Raw genomic sequence first — 24,063 nt, forward strand, 5'->3', positions numbered from 1 at the left:
GATTGACTTTTATGGGAAAGCAGTTGATATGACAGCGGCCATTTTGCAGCTCACCTTCCACATGACAAATACAAACAATGCCAAGATAAGCAGCCCCCCAAGAACTCCTAGGATTATCCACCACGTAGGAATCTCTTTCTGTCCATCCGGAGTCACCCACTGAACCACCGTGACAGCCTGAGGTAAGAGGAAGGGATATCAGAGAGGAAAAATACAGTAAGAAATCATAGCTTAAATTTTAATCATTATATTAATTTCCACATTGTTTTTCAATGACCCATAACCGCTCCCTGTTTATTTGAACAATCTTGAAGTTTGTAAACTTTGTGAAGTTCCCTACACATGTACTTCCTTGTATTCTGGTAGTAGGCACTGCTGTGCTGTGTCACACATTTCACAGAGCCTGTCTTATAAACTACAGATGTGGAATCCCTGGGAAGCTTTGTCACATAAGCCAATCTCTGACCTCTGCAGTTGCGGAAAGAAACAAGCGGATTTCATATTTCTAATTGCTAGGTGAACACTGGCCAAATCTTGGAAGCAACTGACCCTTAACTTTGTGGAGGTGAAACAGTCACTATGGTGCACGAGAAATTTACTGCAATTCCTAACGACACCTATCCTGAATTTTTCAAAACATAGTACCCATGGCTAGAATACAATCACCATATAAACCTAGATCATTCCTTTCTCTCGCTCTGAGACCACCCCACCCTCCACAAAACCAAGGCTGCCATATGCCTGGCTAGACCCGGCTGGTTTACAACTCCTGGCCCTGAATTTCTCATTCTTAATTCTTTCCCTCCAACCCCATCCCTCCTCTTATTCTTCCACTCTTCTTTTATTTTCCACTACTCCTTCTTTTCTCCATCCTTCAGCTGGATTCTTTTTGACCTGTGCTTTTTCCTATTCTTCCTCCTCTTGCTACTAGCAATAGCGATAAATGCCATATGATGTACAATCCTGCAACATAACAATCACCATCATCACTACGACCTTCAACACACATAATCCTAGCATATTGTACCACTTTAATCTAAACCACAGTTGCCAGTTATCCTCTTAATCAACCAGGCCAATACATACTGTAATATTTTCTGCTTATCTTGATGCTCTGTAACCCCATTACTGTCTATCTGTACCCTTGTGGTGTTTTAAGAATAATTCCAGTTATTGATATAATATACAAAGTTACTTTGGTTCAGATTGGATTAATGCACAGTATCTCACAAAAGTGAGTGTACCCCTCACATTTTTGTAAATATTTCATTATATCTTTTCATGTGACAACACTGAAGAAATTAAGCTTTGCTACAATGTAAAGTAGTGAGTGTACAGCTTGTATAACAGTGTAAATTTTCTGTCCCTCAACTAGGTATGAGCTTCGTGTTCGAATCGAAAGCATGTTCGACTTGAACATTGCCTGTTCGGCCGTTCGCCGAATTCTGAACGATATGGGCAGTTCACGCCAAATTCGAGTGGCGCGTCACAGCCCATAATTCACTGCAGCATCGCAGTGCATTGCTGGCTGATGATTGGCCAAGCATGCACTATGGCCCGCATGCTTGGCCAATCACAGCGCCGTCTGTACAGAGAGCCGCAATTGGCCAAAGCCAATGGCTTTGGCTCAGGAGGTTTAGTACACGCCCCACACTATATAAGGCCGCCTGCACGGCGGCCCTGTGTAGTGTGTTCTGGCGTAGAGAGAGAGATAGATAGACAGAGAGACTGTGTCATTTGATTTAGGTTAGATAGAGTAGGCAGGCGAGTCAGTTAGCTGCACTTACAGTGTATTGTGTATATATATACATCCTAGGTGTTGTGTGTGTGTATATATATATATATATATATATATATATATATATATATATATATATATATATATATACACACTGTATTCAGTTTAGCTAGATCCGTTCCTGTTATTCTCTTCCTACTACTGACCTACTACTGACAGGCAGGCAGGTGGTTTTACAGTATTTACAGCTACCTGAAGAAAATTGCTGGTGTTCTTCTGATCCTATTAGTCCTATTAGCTATAGTATTTACAGTTAGTGTAGTGCGTCCTCTGCACAGTGTGCACCTAAAGATACCTGAAGAAAATTAGTGTTCTTCTGATCCTATTAGTACAGTACCACAGGCAGCTGCAGTATTTACAAGTTAGTGTAGTGCGTCCTCTGCACAGTGTGCACCTAAAGTTACCTGGAGAAAATTAGTGGTGTTCTTCTGATCCTAATAGTACAGTACCACAGGCAGCTGTAGTATTTACAAGTTAGTGTCGTGCGTCCTCTGCACAGTGTGCACCTAAAGCTACCTGAAGAAAATTAGTGGTGTTCTTCTGATCCTATTAGTACAGTACCGCAGGCAGCTGCAGTATTTACAAGTTAGTGTAGTGCGTCCTCTGCACAGTGTGCACCTAAAGCTACCTGAAGAAAATTAGTGGGGTTCTTCTGATCCTATTAGTACAGTACCGCAGGCAGCTGCAGTATTTACAAGTTAGTTTAGTGCGTCCTCTGCACAGTGTGCACCTAAAGATACCTAAACAACATTAGTAGTGTTCTCCTGATCCTATTAGTACAGTACCGCAGGCAGCTGCAGTATTTACAAGTTAGTGTAGTGCGTCCTCTGCGCAGTGTGCACCTAAAGCTACCTGAAGAAAATTAGTGGTGTTCTTCTGATCCTATTAGTACAATACCACAGGCAGCTGTAGTATTTACAAGTTAGTGTATTGCGTCCTCTGCACAGTGTGCACCTAAAGCTTCCTGAAGAAAATTAGTGGTGTTCTTCTGATCCTATTAGTACAGTACCGCAGGCAGCTGCAGTATTTACAAGTTAGTGTAGTGCGTCCCCTGCACAGTGTGCACCTGAAGCTACCTGAAGAAAATTAGTGGTGTTTTTCTGATCCTATTAATACCACAGGCAGGCAGCTACAGTATTTACAGTTAGTGTAGTGCGTCCTCTGCACAGTGTGCACCTAAAGCTACCTGGAGACAACTGCAGTTGTTCTGCTCCTATTAATACCACAGGCAGGCAGCTACAGTATTTACAGCTAGTGTGCTGTGTCCTCTGCACAGTGTGCACCTAAAGCTACCTGAAGAAAATTAGTGGTGTTCTTCTGATCCTATTAATACCACAGGCAGACAGCTACAGCATTTACAGAAGGTGTAGTGCGTCCTCTGCACAGTGTGCACCTAAAGCTACCTGGAGACAATTGCTGTTGTTCTGCTCCTATTAATACCACAGGCAGGCAGCTACAGTATTTACAGTTAGTGCACTGTGCCCTCTGCACAGTGTGCACCTAAAGCTACCTGAAGAAAATTAGTGGTGTTCTTCTGATCCTATTAATACCACAGGCAGGCAGCTACAGTATTTACAGTTAGTGTAGTGCGTCCTCTGCACAGTGTGCACCTAAAGCTACCTGGAGATAATTGCTGTTGTTCTGCTCCTATTAATACCACAGGCAGGCAGCTACAGTATTTACAGTTAGTGTACTGTGTCCTCTGCACAGTGTGCACCTAAAGCTACCTGAAGAAAATTAGTGGTGTTCTTCTGATCCTTTTAATACCACAGGCAAGCAGCTACAGTATTTACAGTTAGTGTAGTGCGTCCTCTGCACAGTGTGCACCTAAAGCTACCTGGAGACAATTACTGTTGTTCTGCTCCTATTAATACCACAGTCGGGCAGCTACAGTATTTACAGTTAGTGTACTGTGTTCTCTGCACAGTGTGCACCTAAAGCTACCTGAATGAAATTGGTGGTGTTCTTCTGATCCTATATTAATACCACAGGCAGGCAGCAACAGTATTTACAGTTAGTGTACTGTGTCCTCTGCACAGTGTGCACCTAAAGCTACCTGAAGAAAATTGGTGGTGTTCTTCTATTCCTATATTAATACCACAGGAAGGCAGCTACAGTATTTACAGTTAGTGTACTGCGTCCTCTGCACAGTGTGCAACTAAAGCTACCTGAATAAAATTGGTGGTGTTCTTCTGATCCTATTAATACCACAGGCAGGCAGCTACAGTATTTACAGTTAGTGTACTGCGTCCTCTGCATAGTGTGCACCTAAAGCTACCTGAATAAAATTGGTGGTGTTCTTCTGATCCTATTAATACCACAGGCAGGCAGCTACAGTATCTACAGTTATTGTACTGCGTCCTCTGCACAGTGTGCACCTAAAGCTACCTGAAGACAATTGCTGTTGTTGTGCTCCTAATAATACCAAAGGCAGGCAGTTACAGTATTTACAGTTAGTGTACTGCGTCCTCTGCACAGTGTGCATCTAAAGCTACCTGAAGACAATTGCTGGTGTTCTCATACTAATAATACTACAGGCAGGCAGTTGATTCTGCTAGCTGCAGTATCAGTATATATATATACATCCCAGCTTTGTGCAGCTACATCTCACTGCAGGCCATTAGTATGTCTGGAAGGCCAACAAGGAGAGGCAGACAGTCACAAGCCAATAAAAGAGGGCAAGCAGGCTCTGTGTTTAGAGGCAACAGTGCTGGTCATGGAGACGGTGCATCCTCATCAGCACGTGGCTGTGGGACACGCTTGCCCTTTTTTTTGGCAGCTGCTCGTGTTGAGCCGCAATATGCGGAAGACTTGATAGAGTGGATGACCGAACCGTCCTCATCGTTCTCATCCTCTCTCACCCAGGCTCAGGGTACTTTGTCTGGCAAAGCAGCTGCCAATGCGGCCTCTTCCCTCGGCTCAATGGCATCAGTCACTCCTTCCCTAGCCCCACCATGTCCTCCTGAGGAGTCCCCCGTACTGTTTGACCACAGTGTTGGGTACATGCTCCAGGAGGATGTCCAGCGTTTTGAAGCTTTGCTCCAGTGATGAGGAGGGAGGGGATGATGAGGTCACTAACTCCACGTGGGTGCCTGATAGGAGAGAGGAGGAGGAGGAGGCACATCACCAACGAGGCAGGATGCCCTCCAGGGGCCAGCTTAAGGGCAGCACACCAACTGCATCACACTGCAGAGCTCCGCATGTGCAGGGCACTGCTGTCTCTGCACGTTATTCCAAAAGTTCTTTGGTGTGGGCCTTTTTTGAGACGAGTGCATCAGATCCCACCGCTGCTATTTGCTATTTGCAACATATGTCTCAAGCGTATCTCTCGTGGCCAAAACATCTCCTGCTTGGGTACCACATGCTTGACCAGACATATGTTGACCTGCCATGCAGTTCGTTGGCAAGCGTACCTAAAAGACCCACACCGAAGAACAAAGAGGACCTCTCCTTGCTCCTCATCAGCAGGGATCTCCAACCCCACTATACCTTCAGTCCTCTCTGAGACCTGCACTGAAAGGAATGAAGGTGTAGAATAGGTGTGTCACAGCCAAGTACTTGGGGGCAATCTGCTATCGGTACACCGACATCAGATTGTACCAGGCAAATTTCACCACCGAAAGAAGCTTGCTCCCAGCCATCCACATGCCCAGCGGTTCAATGCTAGCTTGGCTAAATTGCTAGCACTTCAACTGCTGCCTTTTCAGTTGGTAGACTCTGCCCCTTCCATGAGTTTGTGTAATGTGCGGTTCCTCAGTGGCAGGTTCCCAAACGCGACTTTTTCTCACGGAAGGCGATTCCGGCTCTCTACCGGCATGTGGAAGGCAATGTCTTGGCCTCGCTGGACAGGGCAGTCAGCAGTAAGGTGCATATTACCGCTGACTCATGGTCCAGCAAGCATGGACAGGGACGTTACCTATCCTTCACCGTGCACTGGGTGACTCTTCTGGCAGCTGGGAAGGATGCAGGACAGGGTGCAGTAGTGTTGGAGGTTGTTCTGCCACCACGCCTCCAAAATGCTACTAGTGGTGATTCTGCCACACCTCTCTCCTCCACCCCCTCCTTTTCTTCTTCCTCCATGTCCTCTTCCTGTGCTGATTTGACTTCGGAACCAGCGGTGCTTTGTAGGCGTTCAAGGGGCTATGCAAGCACGCAGGCCAAAAGATGCCATGCGGTGCTTGAGCTGGTGTGCTTAAGGAATTTAACCTGCCCAAGAACTGCCTAATCTGTGACATGCCCACCAGGTGGAACTCATCGTTGGCCATGCTGCAGCGGCTGCACATGCAGCAGAGGGCCATCAATGAGTACCTGTGCGACTATGGCACCAGGACAGGGTCAAGGGAGCTTGTTTTTTTTTCCCCACGCCAGTGGGCCATGATCAGGGATGCATGCACTGTCCTGTCACCATTTGAGGAGGCCACGAGGATGGTGAGCAGTGACAGTGCTTGCATCAGTGACACTGTCCCCCTTGTCCACCTGTTGGAGCACATGCTGCGTGGAATAATGGACAGGGCACTTGAGGCAGAACAGAGGCAGGAAGAGGAGGACTTCCTTAGCTCTCAAGACCCCCTTTATCCAGACAGTGTTCCTGCATGCCCGCCGATCACACAGGAAGAGAACGTGGAGGAGGAGGAGGAAGAGGAGGATTGCGTCAGCATGGAAGTGGAGCCTGGCACTCAGCATCAGCAGCAGTCTTTAAGGGATCATTTACAGTCCCAAGAAACCCATGGACTTGTATGTGGCTGGGAGGAGGTGGCTGCGGATCATGTCGTCCTTACTGACCCAGAGGACTCCGGACCGAATGCCTCAGCAAATCTACGCTGCATGGCCTCCCTGATCCTGCAAAGCCTGCGGAAGGATCCTCGTATTCGTGGTATCAAGGAGAGGGATCAATACTGGCTGGCAACCCTCCTTGATCCACGTTACAAGGGTAAGGTTGCGGACCTTATCTTGCCGTCGCAGAGGGAGCAGAGGATGAAACATCTTCGGGAGGCCTTGCAGAAAGGTCTGTGTAACGCGTTCCCAGAGACTGCGAGGTTACAAACTCCTGTTCCTGGACAACGTGTTGCTGAGGTTTCGGTCAGTCAAACAAGGAGCGGTGGAGAAGGTCTGAACGATGCGTTCAGACAATTTTTTAGTCCGCAGCCCCAAGGTATTATCGGTTCCAGCAACCATCGCCAGCATCTGTTTTACATGGTGCAGGAATACCTAGGGGCAAGATCTGACTTTGACACTTTTCCCACCGAAAATCCTCTGGGTTACTGGGTCTTGAGGATGGATCACTGGCCAGAGCTTGCACAGTATGCAATTGAGCTACTGGCCTGTCCTGCATCCAGCGTTCTTTCGGAACGCACATTCAGTGCTGCTGGAGGTTTTATAACCGTTCACAGGTGCACCTGTCCACCGAATCGGTCGATCGGCTGACCTTCATAAAAATGAATCAGTCTTGGATCACCAACTACCAAGCACCTGATGCTGATGTAACCGATTGATTTTTTTTTAATGTCAGATCCCTTCAAGACTTCCTATGCTGATGCTGAGTGACTATCCTGTTATGCTGAGTGACAATCCTCTTCCTCCTCAATTTTCATGCTGATAGCTTGTAAGAACATTTTTGGTTCTGGGTGCCACCACCAGTGGCTAAGGCCCAGTTTTTCAGCCCCTGTTTAACAGGGGTGTGTAATTATAATTTTTGATGCAATATTTTACAGCAGGGCTCGTTCCTGCGCTCCAACTAGAGTATCTGTGAGGGGTTGCAGTGTTGTGGCACCAGTGCCTAAGGCACAATTTTTCTGCCCCTGTTCAACAGGGACATGTAATTACAATTCTTGATCTAATATTTCACAGCAGGGCCCGTTTCTGCGCCCACCAAGAGTAACTGTGAGGACTTACAGTGTTGTGTCAACCACCACCAAAGGCCCAATTTTTCTGCCCCTGTTCAACAGGTGCATGTAATTACAATTCTTGATCTAATATTTCACTGCAGGGCCCGTTTCTGCGCCCACCAAGAGTAACTGTGAGGACTTACAGTGTTGTGACAACACCAACACCTAAGGCCCCAATTTCTGCAGAGTATATAGGGCAGGCCCCTACTTTCAAACAACCAACTTACAAACGACTCCTACTTGCAAACGGAAGGAGACAACAGGAAGTGAGATGAAATCTACCCTTAGGAAGGGAAATTCTCTCCTGTAAGAGTTAATATGGGAAAAACGTGTCTCCTTTCCACTGATGCTTTATCACCAATCCTTGTTTCACTAAAAACCCCAAATTGTCAAAAAACATTTGTCATTGGGACAGAGGTAAAGTGAAGTGAAGTGAGGTAAAATCTTCTGAAGAGGTGCACAGACAGCAAAACAAATGTCACAGGGGTGATAAGCCTTCCCTATGTTTTCCAAAAAGCTTAAAAATAGATTTTTTGGCTGGAGCTACATTTTAAAAATATACCAGTTCAAAATTACAAACAGATTCTACTTAACAACAAACCTACAGTCCCTGTCTTGTTTGCACCGCCCGTATACTGCTGTTCAGAGGGCCTGGGGCCCCACGCCTTTCCTTTTTTTAATTTGGGTGCGGGGTTCCCCTTAATAGCCATACAAGACCCAAAGGGCCTGGTAATGGACGGGGGAGGGTACCCATGCCGTTTGTCTCACTGATTTTTATCAATATTACCGGGACCGGACATTACATTAAAGCCGTAAGCAGTTTTAAATGACTTTTATTACTTTAAAAATTTCATTTTGTGCAGGGACTGTTCTAAGCACGGGAAACACATGCCACTTTACAGCCATACTATAGACACCCCCAAGTATGATATTTAAAGGGATATTTGACTTTTTTTTCACTTTAAGCATCATTAAAATCACTGCTCCCGAAAAAACGGCCGTTTTTAAAACTTTTTTTTGCATTGATACATGTCCCCTGGGGCAGAAACCGGGTCCTCAAACTCTTTTTAGGACAATACCATGCAAATTAGCCTTTAAAATTAGCACTTTTGATTTTGAACGTTTGAGTCCCATAGACTTCAATGGGTTTCTAACGTTCGTGCGAATTTACGGTCCGTTCGCAGGTTCTGGTGCGAACCGAACCGGGGGGTGTTCAGCTTATCCCTACCCCCAACTGATAATGTCCAAATTGGGCCCAATTAGCCGTTTTCCCTCCCCAGTGTCATGTGACTCGTTAGTGTTACAAGGTCTCAGGTGTGAATGGGTAGTAGGTGTGTTAAATTTGGTGTTATTGCTCTCACTCTCTCATACTGGTCACTGGAAGTTCATCATAGGACCTCATGGCAAAGAACTCTCTGAGAATCTGAAAAAAAGAAGTGTTGCTCTACAAAAAGATGGCCAAAGCTATAAGAAGATTGCCAAGACCCTGAAACTAAGCCACAGCATGGTGGCCAAGACCATACAGCGGTTTAACAGGACAGGTTCCATTCAGAACAGGCGTCGCCATGGTCGACCAAAGAAGATGTGTGCACGTGCTCAGCATCATATCCAGAGGTTGTCTTTGAGGAAATAGACGTAAGAGTGCTGCCAGCATTGCTGCAGATGTTAAAGGGTCAGTCTGTCAGTGCTCAGACCATACACTGCACACTGCATCAAAATGGTCTGCATGGCTGTCATCCCAGAAGGAAGCCTCTTCTAAAGATGATGCACAAGAAAGCCCGCAAACAGTTTGCTGAAGACAAGCAGATTAAGGACATTACTGGAACCATGCCCTGTGGTCTGATGAGACCAAGATAAACTTATTTGTTTCAGATGGTGTCAAGCGTGTGTGGCAGCAGCCAGGTGAGGAGTACAAAGACAAGTGTGTCTTGCTTGCAGTCAAGCATGGTGGTGGGAATGTCATGGTCTGGGGCTGCATGAGTGCTGCTGGCTACAGTTGCTACAGCTCATTGAGGGGACCATGAATGCCAACATGTACTGTGACATACTGAAGCAGAGCATGATCCTGTCCCTTCAGAGACTGGGCTGCAGGCAGTATTCCAACATTATAACGACGCCAAACACACCTCCAAGATGACCACTGTCTTGCTGAAGAAACTGAGGGTAAAGGTGATGGACTGGCCAAGCATGTCTCCAGACCTAAACCCTATTAAGCATCTGTGGGGCATCCTCAAACGGAAGGTGGAGGAGCGCAAGGTCTCTAACATCCACCAGCTCTGTGATGTCATCATGGAGGAGTGGAAGAGGACTCCAGTGGCAACCCGTGAAGTTCTGGTAAACTCCATGCCCAAGAGGGTTAAGGCAGTGCTTGAAAATAATGGTGGCCACACTAAATATTGATACTTTGTGCCCAATTTGGACATTTTCACTTTTGTTGCCAGCAGTTTAGACAATAAAGGCTGTCAGTTGAGTTATTTTAAGGGGACAGCAAATTTACACTGTTATACAAGCTGCACACTCACTACTTTACATTGTAGCAATGTATCATTTGTTCAGTGTTGTCACATGAAAAGATGTAATAAAATATTTACAAAAATGTGAGGGGTGTACCTATGTACAGTATATGACATACCTGGCTGATGCTGCTGGAAAGTGGAAATCACTGAAGTAGACACCACTACTCCAGTCATCTCCACTTACTTCTAGGCCCAGTGTTGAGCGGTTGGCATGATGTATTGTGAAGACGGTAGGTTGGCCATTCAGCATAGGCACTATTTAGAGAATGCTTTGCATTTTCTGAATGAATGCAAAAGGTTCCCTGACTGGACGAGGTGCCCCACCTCTTCACCTGGTCCAATCAGAGAATGCTTTGCATTCATTCAGGAAATACAAAGCATTCTCTGAATGGCGCCTGTGCCGAGCAGCAAACCTACTGTGTTCACAATGCATCAGGCCAGCTGCTCGGCATGGGGCCCAGAAGCAAGTGAAGATCACTGGAGTAGTGACGTCTACTTCAGTGATTTCCAACTTGAAGCAGCATCGGCCAGATATGTATTATACATTGCTGGACCAATGTAACTATGTATAACATACCAATACCTGGAAATATTCTTTAACCCTTCCTATCCACGCTATAGCCGAAAGACGGCTACAATGCGCGCTTACTTTGCCAGTGGGGTGTCCTTCAAACTCAGCTGATCACAGATCGGGGTAAAGGGCCAAACACAGCAGCCATAACCAGCTTGTGTTTACATCCGTGATCAACTGTCATTGCACACAGCTGATCACGGATGTAAACACAAGCTGGTTATCGGATTTCCTTTCCTCATGCTGACGGTGTGAGGAAGGGAGAAGAGAGCCGATAACCGACTTGTGTTAAAGGGACATCTGCACTGATAATCAGGGCACTGATTATCAGTGTTCTGATTATTAGTGCAGTCACAATAGTGCCCAACAGTGCTGTCAATCAGTGCCCATCATTGCTGCCAATCAGTGCCCACCAGTGCTGCCAATCAGTGCCCACCAGTGCTACCAATCAGTGCCCATCAGTGCCTCCTCATCGGTGTCACCTATCAGTACCTATCAGTGTCACTTATCAGTGCAGCCTCATCAGTCCCGCTTCATTAGTGTACACCACTGCCGCCTAATCAGTGCCACCTATCAGTGACTATTAGTGCCATCAGTGCTGCTTCATCATTTAAATTTTGGCCTGGGCAGGAAGGGGGTGAAAGTGCCCAGTAGGCAAGTGGTTAATTATTGTACTTTCTATATGCCTTTTAAAACCTTAAAATAAAAACCTAATAAAACGCTTTGTGAAAGTCAGTTTATCTAAATTACTCCCTCTTGTTCTCCATCACAAATATTCACTGCATATTAACCTCCCTGGCAGTATGATTATTTCATATTTTTGATGCTGAAAGCGGTACCATTATTTTGCAATTATTCAATAACATAATCAAATCAAAAACACTGAAATTTGCTCAGTTGCAGAATTGTCGCTGTCATTACTTTCCAGTGTTTGATGACGGATTACCCCACAAATCACTATCGCTCAATTCTGCGAGTGATTCTAATTTATTATCGCTGTTTTCTAGCTGGTCTAAAACCTCTTTTGATGTAAAGGGACGGTTTTGGTTGCTATGGACAATCTCCAGTTTCCAGGCAGAAAGAACATTTTTTTTAATATAAAACTGCATGCAGGCCACTGGAGAAACCGCTAGGGACAAAAGGGAATTTCATACAGTAATGTAATTTGTAAGATTACAGTATACTGTATGTATTGTGTGTGTTTCACTTCTTGAATTTGGCGCCATTCTCCGTCCTCGTACGTCGCAATGCTCGCAGGGAACGGAGCTCGGCTCCGTGATGAATCGAGCGTAGGACGAGCCGCTCACACTGCGGGGAGACATTGCACTATCCAGGGGACAAGGTAAGTAAGCTCTTCCTGGATCCTGCAATGCGATCCCGAGTCTGGCTCGGGGTTTTGGTTCTGAAATTCCACCCCGAGCCAGACTCGGGAATACCGCCAGGGAGGTTAAAGTGGAACTAAAGGCTTAATACTCACCTGTTCAACGGTTCTGCACTAGCCTTGGCATCTTCTTCTGAGTGCTGGTCTTCGTGCCTCTTCATTGGCCAGCGAGGGATGATGTCAATCCTGCGCATGTACAAGATGCCATCAACCCAGCACTCAGATTGTCCCGACGCTGTAAGCTGAGCTGCACTAGCAATTTATTGACAATTGTGTTTAATGAACCTCCAAAAGTGCTAATAGGGGTCCCAGAGAACGTACTTGAGTTTCTGTGTCCTTAACAGTGGTAGGTTTTATCCTGTAGGGAACGCCGGTCACCTGGAAGTAACCTCGGGAAGTCAGGTTGAAGGGCTGCTGAGGTCTCTGTTGAAGAAAAATAATATTTATTAGGAAACATAAATTATATGTAAACCCAATCATCAAAATTCACATATTAGTTTTGATATTTTAGTGTAATTTCAAAAGTAATATTACATTTTTTTGACTACTTTCTCCCAATCCTTCTTTGAATCATTTAGATGCTCATTGGCAGACTTCAGACAGACCTGTACATGTGCCTTCTTGAGAATGGGGACCTTGCAGGTGCTGCAGGATTTCAATACATGGCGGCATATTGTGTTACCAATGGTTTGTTGGGTGACTGTGGTCCCAACTTTTTCATGATCACCACAGAGAGCGACTGATGGTTATTCTGTGTTTCTTTCTTTTGTAAATAATCGCTCTAACAGTTTTCTCCTTCTCACCAAGCTTCTTGCTGATGGTCTTGTAGACCATTCCAGCCTTGTGCAGGTCTACAATCTTGTCCCTGTTGTTCTTTGACAGCTCTTTGGTCTTGCCCATGATGGTGAGGTTTGAATGGAAGAAAGAGATTCTGTGGACAGGTGTCTTTTATACACATAACGAGTTGTCATTAGGAGCATGAGCACATACTGTAGCCAGTCTGTGGGAGCCAGAATTATTGTTGGTTGGTAGGGGATCAAATACTTATTTTACTCACTGAACTGCAACTCAATTTATAACATTTGTATCATTTGTATCATGTGTTTTTTTAGGATTTTTGGTTGACATTCTGTCTCTATCATTTAAAATACACCTATGATAAAAATTATAGACCCTTAATTTCTTTGTAAGTGAGCAAACTTACGAAATCTGCAGGGGGTCAAACGTTTATTTTCCCCACTGTATAAAGACCTCTACTTTACAAATGGAACCTCTTTCACACGAAAGGCTGAGCCCACATGGAGGGCCCAGTATGATTTACTACCTTGCATGGTCAAAGCACAGGTTCATTTTAAGGGTTTCCGCATGGCTTCTAGCTCCTCCAGTAGATCACAATTTATTAAATATAAATCGGAAACCTAGTATGATAACTTTGCCTCTGATCGTGATCTCTTGACCTGCATACTTGTTCCTAAGCAGTGCCTCAGCAGATATTGAAGGGAGAGGATTAAAATGACAAACAGGTGACTGGCATAGATCAGCAGTGGCAGATGTTGTATTTTTCTTAGTACAAGTTTCCTTTAACAAATATATTTTTCTTACAAGGCCCTGAGAAACATGGGGATTGTTTTAAGCAGACCCTGGTTAGTAGTCACCACCAAATGTTTACACTTACCTTCATGAAGCTGGAAATCCATAGCACGGACTCAAGCGCTACCGTCACCCTCTTTCCCTTATCCAGATTCTTGATGATGCACTCAGCCTTCCAGCAGGGTGAGTCACTGCAGTGCTGTAAAAAATATATATATATTCACAGCAAATTTTTTATGCATAGACCCCTAAGTCCACATATGTGCAGTTCCAGATGTCTGAAATGACTTGAAGGATGTGTAAGGATCAGCTACATCTGCTGCAGACTGATGCATAAAATTAGCAGGTTACAATTACATTGGCACAGATTTTTCCTTGCTGATTCTATATGGTTTGCTGTCCTACCGAACCAATACCGAACAGTGTAGCTATGGGTCATGGAAGATATAGTAATGATTGTTACCAGCGTAATAGGCTGTTTGTGCTTGGGTCCATCCTTGATGCTTGTACTGTTTTCGGTTCCTGTATTCCCACCATCTTGATCCATGCCTGACACCTCTCTCTTCCACAGTTTTTGATAATCTCCCTTAGTGATTTTTGAAGGTGTTTTAGTTGGTTCTGCAACGTCCAGCTGAGAAGCACAAATAATAAGCAAAGATTTAGCCAATGCCAGCTGGCTACATTCAAATTCAAATTCAAATTTATAACATTATCAAAACAATCACTATATCACAAAGTTGGTTAACGTGAACCTGTGCTTTGCCCAATGTATTCACTTACAGTTGCTCGCCTTTTGTTTGCATCCCACCTCTCTAGAGCAAGAGTCTCCAAACATTCCGAACAAAGGGCCATTTTACTAGCTTTCAGACTTTGAGGGGCAATAATGTGGCCAGTGTGACTAGAAAATGTCCTGGAAGTAAACAGCACTCCATCATCGGTTTTAGTGGGAGAATGGTGCCCTATTATTGGTTTCAGTGGAAGGAATAATGCCCCATTGTTTTTTTTTATTAAATTCTTTTTTATTCATTTTTTAGGCATACAAATAACAACAGGCCACATTTGCGGCCGACAACCACCGACTAGAACACAGTTGCCGGTGGACATTTACATACAAAAACACAGACCTAAATTGAGAACTCCCCCCTCCCTCCCCCCCCAAACAACAAAGCTTTTGCCCAGATACATACTGTCCAAGTTGGCCTCCAGACTGGAGGAAGGCACTAGGAGACACCGCACCCTCGCTGTCTAACAACTTGGGTCGTGATGCTTGATACCGTCAAAAACGTGACCCGACTCCCCCCCCAGCACCAAGGATCTCATATGAATAAAAATAACTCTCCCCCCTACAAGTGACCAGTTATCTTAGTGCAGAATTATCAATATTTCTCCTGTATGTCGGTCATATATATCCTCCTTTGTGGCCTCATACACCAATATCAATAGCTATGGGTTATCTGTAATTAGTCTGACACCGTATCCACCGATGCCATCCAACCACCCCACACCTTGTCAAATTTGGTCAGTGCTCCCCTACTCAAATAAGTGGCTTTATAAAATGGTATTGCCTTGTTAACCAATGCCTTCCAGGACTCTAGGGTTGGGGCCGAGGAACTCTTCCAGGAGAGAATAATCCTCTTTTTGGCATAGAACAACAATAGGGTAAGAAGAGTTCTAATAGCCCTGGTAGTAGCTAGGGGCTCTACCAGATGCAGCAGGCATACCTCAACCGTCATGGGAATCGAAATAGAAGTGACCGACCTTATGCAGCCTGCTACATCCTGCCAGTATGCTCTGACCTGTAGGCATTCCCAAAATATATGCATAAAATTCGCTAGTGGCGTGGAACACCTCCAGCAAAGGGAATGCTGATTCCCAAACATCCTAGCAAGTCTAGCTGGGGTCAGATAAATCCTGTGCAGGAATTTAAAGTGAATTAGTCTGTCCCTAGTGGAGACCAGAGTCTGCATTGCAATTCCCCATATATCATCCCAGTCATCCCTATCCAACCCCGAGGTTGCCGCCTCCCACGCTTGTCTGCAGGGTTCCAACAGTTTTGTTGTTTTCTGAAAGAGATCTCTGTATATGCTGGAAACTGGTTTAGATAACGAGTCACTGCGAGTCAGCAGTTCTAAATCACTGGGCTCAGGGTCAAGAGGTTCTCCTCCAAATTGGGATTGAAAGGCATGCCTTAATTGAATATACCGAAAAAAATGCGAGTTTGGTAGTTCATAACGTGATTTCAACATGTCAAAGGACATTATGGTGCCATTCGCTACAATGTGCTTTAGTGTCTTAATTCCGTATTTTGTCCATACTATCGGATCCGGGTAGTCAAAGAAGTGCGGCAGAGTAGGATTCCTCCACAAGGGGAGATTTGGAGAGAATTTATAATGACTAGAAGGCTGGAGCCCCTGAGTCACGGACCATGCCCTAATTACAGAGCGCATGGAGGGCGTCAGAGGGTAGGGGGCCCGTAAACCCCTATATACCAAGTGAGATAGTGCTTCATATGAACCCACACATGCCGCCTCCAACGACACCGCAGCGTCATCCAAAGGCGTGGTCAACCAACGGTGCGCCACCGTTAATTGGCCGGCTAAAAAATATTTTTGGAAATTTGGTACCGCTAGGCCTCCCTCCCCCCACGGCTGCTGCAAAATGGTCAGTTTAATGCGGGGGACTCCTCCCTGCCACAGAAATGAAGAGATCATACTGTCTATTGACCTGAAGACTGTTTTTGGGATCCACACCGGAGAATTTCTAAGGGTATACAGGAGTAAAGGTAGTATTTTCATTTTGAGTAGATTTATCTTCCCAATAAGTGACAATGGAAGATTTTTCCAGGAATTTAATTTTTTAGAGATGATGTCTAATAATGGGGACACATTAAGACTGATGAATTCCGTCACCGAATTCGTAATTTGAAGACCCAGGTATTTAATTTGTGTTACCCATTGCAAGGGATTATTTGGGTCTGCCTGTCTATTTGCCCGGTGGGAACGTAGCGGAAGTATCTTGGATTTATTCCAGTTGACCCGGAGCCCAGAAACCCCAGCAAAGCGCTCCAGTAGCACCAGTGCAGCCTGTAGAGAAGGTCCAGTATCTCTAATGAAAAGGACTAGGTCATCTGCGTAAAGAGCTGTAGTCTCGGTAAGGGTGCCCACTCTAATACCCTGAATTTGAGAGGAGGAGCGCAGTGCGATCGCCAGAGGTTCCATGACCAACGCAAATAAGCCTGGTGACAATGGGCACCCTTGTCTGGTGCCTCTGGATACCGGAAAATTGTCAGACACCCCTCCATTTAGGCGGAGTGCTGCCACCGGCTGCTCATAGAGCATTGATATCCATTTGAGGAATATAGGACCAAATCCCATGCGTTGGAGTACCTGAGTCATATATCCCCAATCTATGGAGTCAAATGCCTTTTCCAGATCGAAAAACACCAGAGCCCCTCCAGAAGATATCTCCTCATCTATTTGCGTGTGTGTGTACACTCTGCGGATGTTAATGTCAGTGGCTTTTTTGGGCATAAACCCTGTCTGATCTGGTGATATCAAGTGCTCTAGAATCTTCATTAATCTATTGGCAATCATTTTGGTCAAAATTTTAAGGTCCATGTTTAACAGTGCTATGGGCCTGTAGGAGGAGCATTGAAGAAGGTCTTTATCAGGCTTGGGAAGTAACACCACATGAGCCTCGTACAACGAGGGTGGCAGTCTCCCTACTTCGAAGCATTCTCCATAAAGTTGCAAGAGTCTGGGAGACAACAGGTCCATATAAGTTTTGTACCATTCCGCTGGTATCCCATCCGGACCCGGAGCCTTACCATTGGGGAAGGAGGCAACGGCCAAAGCCAATTCCTTAGGAGTAAAAGGGGCTTCCAACTCCGCCGCCACCTCCCCCGGCAGCTCCGGGAACCGAAGGGAGCCCAACAGGTCCACCAGCACTTGATCATCATATTTGGGTATAGCAGTATATAACTCTGAGTAGTACGACACAAAAGCCTGCATAATACCCTCTCCATCTCTTACTAGATTACCTCCCGCTGAATAAATGCAAGGGATAGCTGTATGTGTTCGGGTATCTGCCGCCAAGTAGGCCAACAGCTTCCCATTCTTATCACCTTTTTCAAATAGTTCCTCAGCCCTTCTCTTAAATGTACATTGTGTATGAGTTTGAAAATGAACCAACAAGGCCCTTCTGGCCAGCTGTAACTCCGCTAGAGTGGAGGAGGAGGGCGCATCAGCATGGAGCTTTGCACAGCGTAGCTCACGGGCCTGAAGCATTTCTGACTCTGAATTTTTCTCCACCCTAGCGGCTTTAATGGCAGCTATATATACCCCACGGGTGGATGCCTTGAACGCATCCCAGACCGTGAGCCCATCTGTTGAACCCTCATTGTTGTCCCAGTAGTCCTGTATGTGTGGGGAAACCAATGCCTCAACCGAGGGCTCACTCACCCACCCTGAGTGCAGCCTCCAACTCCTACGACTATTGCCTGCGGATCGGCTCAACATTACCTGTAAGGGGGTATGATCAGAAAGCCCCCCCGCCAGGTAAACTGCCTCCGCAATCTGTGGTAGCAGTGCTGAATTGGCAAAAGCCAGATCAAGACGGGATGAGGAGGCACTGACGTGGGAAAGGTAAGAATAACTGCGCTCACCAGGATGTTTCCACCTCCACACCTCCTCCAACGCCGCCGTGTCTGCCCAGTGGCCTAGTTCTAGATTCCGCACCCGGGTCGGGTTAGAGGTGTCCAACCCATAGTCTAGGATGTTGTTAAAATCGCCCGCCACTAGCACTTTTAATGGGCCAAAGGCGGCAATCTTCTCTAAAACCAGGTATAGAACCTCATTTTTGAAGGGAGGTGGAACATATACATTCGCTATTGCCAATAACTGAGATTCAATGGCAAGGACCACAATTGCATATCTCCCATAGGGATCTGTTATTACATGTTCTATAGCACATACTAAATTCTTATGTATTAAAATGGCCACTCCCCTGGCATAAGAGGAGTGCGTAGAATGTATGGCTCTCTGTACCCAGTTCCTGTTCAGGGATAAAATTTTGTTACCCTCTAGGTGGGTTTCCTGCAGGAGGATAATATGTGGATTCAGGGATTTGAGGTACTGGAGGACCAATGAACGTTTAAATTTAGAGTTTAATCCGCGGACATTCCACGAAATTATTTTGAGGTCACTCATAAAGTGAGGCTAGGTATTGGATAGGGACAGGAGTTGTCCTGTAAACTTGGGAGGTCTGTGGGGAGGGACCCGGGCACAGAGAGCAGCAAAGCACCACAGCACTACGAATGGACAGCATATATCTTAATAGGCAATTTACACCCTCATGTGATCGCACCAGTGAGGTGGGCCACCGAGGGAAGCTTAAAAAACAGTTATTCTTTCCCAACAAAAAACATAAAAGAGAAAAAAATAAAAAAGGACTTGCAAAAAAAAATAAAAAAAGAAAAGTCCCAGAAAAAAACACTCTACGAACCCAACTCCCTGTTTGCTCCAGGCGAACAGAACCAAAAAAAGAACAAAACCGCCGGAGAAACTTTATTCCCATCAACTTGGTGAGCAAAAGGTGGAACGTTCCAAGAGTCTATCCACTCAAAAAAAGGGGGTTCGGGAAGACTGTAGGTAGTGCAAACATTTAGAACAGTACCTGAAGCTCCTGCAGTGCACGGATGACAAGTTCCAGAGATTGTCCTCCGTTGCAGACCACTAGGGGGATAAAAGGAGAGAAAAAAAAAAAAAAAAAAAAGGGGGGGGGGGGGATCTTTTTTGGGGGACAACAGGATTCCAAAAGGGTGCCGCATCAGCAGGAACCACCACTCCCAGCATTAGTACCCCATGAGGGTAAATATCTTCTGGGCCCGATCCACATGCTTCCGTTAGACAGGTTCCGCCACCAGATCCTAGTATTAGGCGATGGCATCCAGCCACTCAGCCGCCTCCGCAGGTGACTCGAAGAATTTTGCAGCTCCGCGATGAAGTACTTTTAGACGGCTAGGATACAGCATGTTATAAATCAGACCTTTCTCCCTCAGGCGTCTGCGGATATCTGTAAAGGAGCGTCTTTTCTTTTGCAGTTCTGGCGAGAAATCAGGATACAAATGGATGACAGCATTTTCATGTTTCAATTCAGGGTGCTTGCGGGCTTCCGCTAGGATCAAATCTCTATCCCTGAAATTCAGCAGGCGCACAAGAAACGCACGCGGCCACGCTCCCGCCGGTCTCCGGCCCGTGGGTACCCTATGCGCCCGCTCCACGACATAGACAGGAGATAGATGTTGCAGGCCCAGGAGCTTTTTGAAAAAGGCCTCCGCAAACTCCACAGGGTTGGTGCCCTCCTCACCCTCCGGGAGCCCCACCACTCTGACATTGTTGCGCCTGAGGCGGTTTTCTGCATCTTCTGAACGGGCCATTAGAGTTTTGACTTGCTGCTGCAGCTCCACCACCGAATGTGCCGTGGAAGCTGCCACGTCTTCCACTGTAGAAATGCGCTGCTCAGTTTCTGTTAAACGGCCTCTAATTTTGTCCATATCCTGCCTTATCAGCCCACATTCGATCGTCAGGGTATCTATTTTCCCCTCCACGGATGATTTACTATCTGCAATGGCCGCCAGTATCATTGCGGTGGACCCCTCATCCAGTCGCCCCGACGTTTCCTCCATGACCGGGTGCCCCCCCTGGCACGAGGCCCCAAGTGCCGCCATCCAAGTGTCTGTCTGTACCGCCACAGAGGCCGGAGAGGATGGTGCTATAGGCAAGGCAGCCGTTGCACGTGTGTTTGGCGGCGAGATTCGGGAGATGGAATTAGCTGCCTTCTTTGCCGATTGCCGTTTCCCGGTCATCGGAAGGACCGGGGGAGCCCCCCAGACCGGAGGAAGGTATTTGCTGAGCAGAGTTGCTGAAAATGCACCAGGATGGAGATAGATTAGAGTCACAGGTGCCAAGGGGACAGGAGAGCCACAGGTTATCGCCCGGGTGTATCAAGATGGCTGCCTCCCACCAGGCTGGATCCCCAATCTCCCTCCCTTGGCGTTTAGTAAAAATGTCACAATGAGGCCATCAGGCAACAGTCAGCCAGCTGTGAGGTCCCGATGGCTGTGGTTAGGGAAACAAGGGCTCAAGGTGGCAGGAGGGTCCCTTAGAGTCCGCCGAGGCCTTCATTGGGTGAAGCAAGATGGCCGCCGAGCACTAGGCCGGAGCCCCGGCCCGTCCCACAGGCAGCTGCAGGGCGAGTGAGTGTCGCAATGGTGGCCTGGATGATGCGGCCGGCAGTAGCTGTAGGAAACTGACCTCGAGATGTGCAGGGGGGGCCAGGATCACTTGCTCGGGGTGTCTCCGGGTGCACCAAGATGGCCGCCGCTCCGGAATGCAGGCCGGAGCCGCGATCCGTCCCTCAGGCAGCTGCAAGGTGAGAAGGAAATGCCGTAGTGGTGGTCCCGGGCGGTCGGGCGGCTGCAGCAGGAGAAGATTGGGTCCAGGACAATCAGGGAGGCCAGGAGATCCCGCTGGGGCCACCGCCGGGTGAGGCAAAATGGCCGCCGCCCCGGGAACTAGGCCGGAGCCGCGGTCTGTCCCCCAGGCAGCTGCAGGTAAGAGAAGCGCTGTGCTGGCGACTCCAGGCAGCGCTCCAACAAGCTGGGAGGCTATGAAGGCTGCAAGGCAGGTCCGCTGGAGTCCGAAACCAAGGATAAAGAATCAGGATGGCAGGAGCTAATCACCCACGCTTCTATTCAGCCCAACATCCGGCCACGCCCCCCAATAATGCCCCATTGTTGGTATCAGTGGGAGGAATAGTAACCCACTGTTGGTGTCAGTGGGAGGAATAGTGCCCCACTGTTGGTATCAGTGGGAGAAATAGTAACCCACTATTGGTGTCAGTGGGGGGAATAGTGCCTACTTTTGGTGTCAGGGGGGGGAATAGTGCCTTGTATCAATAAAGGGAATAGTTCTCCAAGTGCCAGATAAAGGAAAGCAAAGGGCTGCATCTGGCTCCCCAGGCTACATTTTGAAGACCACTGCTCTAGAACAGAAAATAATATCCGGTACTTTTAGAAAGGAGAAGTTTTTGTGTTTTTGCCCTCCCTCCCATTATTAGCAGCACAGGTGCATTTGATACTATAACATCTTTGTATTTTAATCTTGGGCTGGATGGTGCTGAATCTTAAGGAGGAGTTCCACTCCCCCAAAAAAATTAAAAGTCAGCAGATACAAATACTGTAGCTGCTGACTTTTACTATTAGGATACTTAGCTGTCCAGGCATTCAGCGGTGTCCACACTCAGACCAATTTTTGAATCGACTCTTTGGTGCTGCTGCCACCATGTTGGTTAAGGGAAACCAGCAGTGAAGCCTTGTGGCTTCACAGCTGGTTGCCTACTGTGCATGAACGAATCGGCTGTGCTTTCTCAATAGGCTGGCTGCAGGGGGGGGGGAGAAGGGGGCCGAACATCCGTCTCACTTCGCCGCGGTGAACTGAGCCCAAACTCACTCATCCATGTCTTTATGGACCTTGGTTTTGCACTGGTGTGCAGTCATGTTGGAACAGAAAGGCACCATCCCCAAACTGTTCCCACAAAATTGGGAGCATGAAATTGTCCAAAATGTCTTGGTATGCTGATGCCTTAAGAGTTCCCTTGACTGGAAATAAGGCGCCAAGCCCAACCCCTGAAAAACAACCCCACACCATAATCCCCTCTCCACCAAATGATTTGGACCAGTGCATAAAGCAAGGTCCATAAAGACATGGTTAAGCGAATTTGGGGTGGAGGAACTTGACTTGCCTGCACAAGTCCTGACCTCAACCCAATAGAACAAGGGATGAATTAGAATGGAGACTGCAAGGCAGGCCTTCTCATCCAACATCAGTGCCTGACCTCACAAATGCAGTTCTGGAAGAATGGTCAAACATTCCCATAGACACACTCCTAAACCTTGTGGACAGCCTTCCCAGAAGAGTTGAAGCTGTTATAGCTGCAAAGGGTGGGCCAACTCAATATTGAACTCTACAGAGTAAGACTGGGATGCCATTAAAATTCATGTGCGTGTAAAGGCAGGCATACCAATACTTTAGCTATATATATATATATATATATATATATATATATATATATATATAGTTAAAGGATATGTAAATCCAATCATTAAAATCCCATAAAATCTTTAGCATGTTGAAGTAACTTCAAAAGTAATTTTCTAATCTGTACCTCTCATTAAAATAATTGGTGGTGATCCAGCCATGAAGGTTCTTGTTTAAGCACTTCTTGCTAAAGGGTGGCAATGTTCTGTCCCTTTCATGCACGACTTTTGGACTTTGTTTATATTTTTGTATCTCTTCCTTCAGTTTTTGCTTTGCGGCTTCCTCTCCTTTCCCACTTTCTTCCTTAAGTAAACACCTAAAGCCTTTTTTTACTGTGTCTTAACTTCCCTCTAGCACAATTATGGCAAGTCTGCGTTTTACCCACGACTATAAAGTCGATAACACCACCCTTTAGTCTTATGATGTGAGCATTACGCTCCTGACCTTCAAAAGGTTGAGATTGGCAAAGGTGCAGTTCAGTTGTTCATCAGGCTTCAGACGCAGTGGATATAGGAAAATGTCCTCTTCATAGCGTTCAGGACTCTCAATAACCAACGTGACATGGACAGTGCCTGGACCAGCATTGTGCAACTAATGGTAAGGATAAAAATAGAGTTATTGTTGGGGTGCTCCACTTTTATTTGACACCATCATACCAATTCCATTGCAAATTCAAAATCCTACCTTGATTGCCCCAAACCCCCAGCCAGTCTTTAACAATCTCAGTTTTGCCAAGAAGAAAAATGTCATATAATGCAATTTACTCTGGTGATTATATTAGTTTTTCTATTCAGGTTTATTTTCCTTTATTTTCAACTGGTGATCCTGCCAGTTTCACACTTCCTATCCTAGGGTGGCGACGCTGACTCATTGTATTGTATTTATGGAGGAGCAGCATTGCCACCTTAGGACAGGATTACAGAAAACATCCCCCGTCATCATCTTTGATAATATAAAGGGAGGTGTTCTGTAGTCCTGGGCTAAGGTGTCAACAACGCTCCTTGCAGAGTGCACAGAAACACATAAGCTCACTCGCTTTTAGTGGTATTATTAACAGACCAAAAGAAAGCACACAATATGTTTATTGTTAGGTTTTACATACACTTTGAATTATATATTTTTATTAAGGTCTATGCATCAGATCAAATAAAGGGACAACTGAGGAGAGAAGAGAACAAATAGATTTGGTTTCAGTAGAAAAACAGTCTCTCTAAATGAGGGACA

The 24,063-nt window shown here is 46.2% G+C and overlaps 1 protein-coding gene across 2 annotated transcripts in view; it reads right to left on the reverse strand.

The window, feature by feature from the left end:
• LOC141114170 (integrin alpha-IIb-like) overlaps positions 1-24,063 on the reverse strand; it is a 152,777-nt gene that overhangs the window by 1,735 nt on the left and 126,979 nt on the right. For both annotated transcript variants that reach the window (XM_073607700.1, XM_073607699.1), the window contains exons 25-29: positions 23,284-23,430; positions 14,205-14,372; positions 13,827-13,940; positions 12,473-12,574; positions 55-177 (exon numbers count right to left, since the gene is read on the reverse strand). In XM_073607700.1, coding sequence (XP_073463801.1) covers positions 55-177; positions 12,473-12,574; positions 13,827-13,940; positions 14,205-14,372; positions 23,284-23,430 — 654 coding nt within the window. The remainder of the gene's footprint in view (positions 1-54; positions 178-12,472; positions 12,575-13,826; positions 13,941-14,204; positions 14,373-23,283; positions 23,431-24,063) is intronic.

This window comes from Aquarana catesbeiana, linkage group LG12 (assembly GCF_042186555.1).
Source record: "Aquarana catesbeiana isolate 2022-GZ linkage group LG12, ASM4218655v1, whole genome shotgun sequence".
In the NCBI taxonomy this organism is placed as follows: Eukaryota; Metazoa; Chordata; class Amphibia; order Anura; family Ranidae; genus Aquarana; species Aquarana catesbeiana.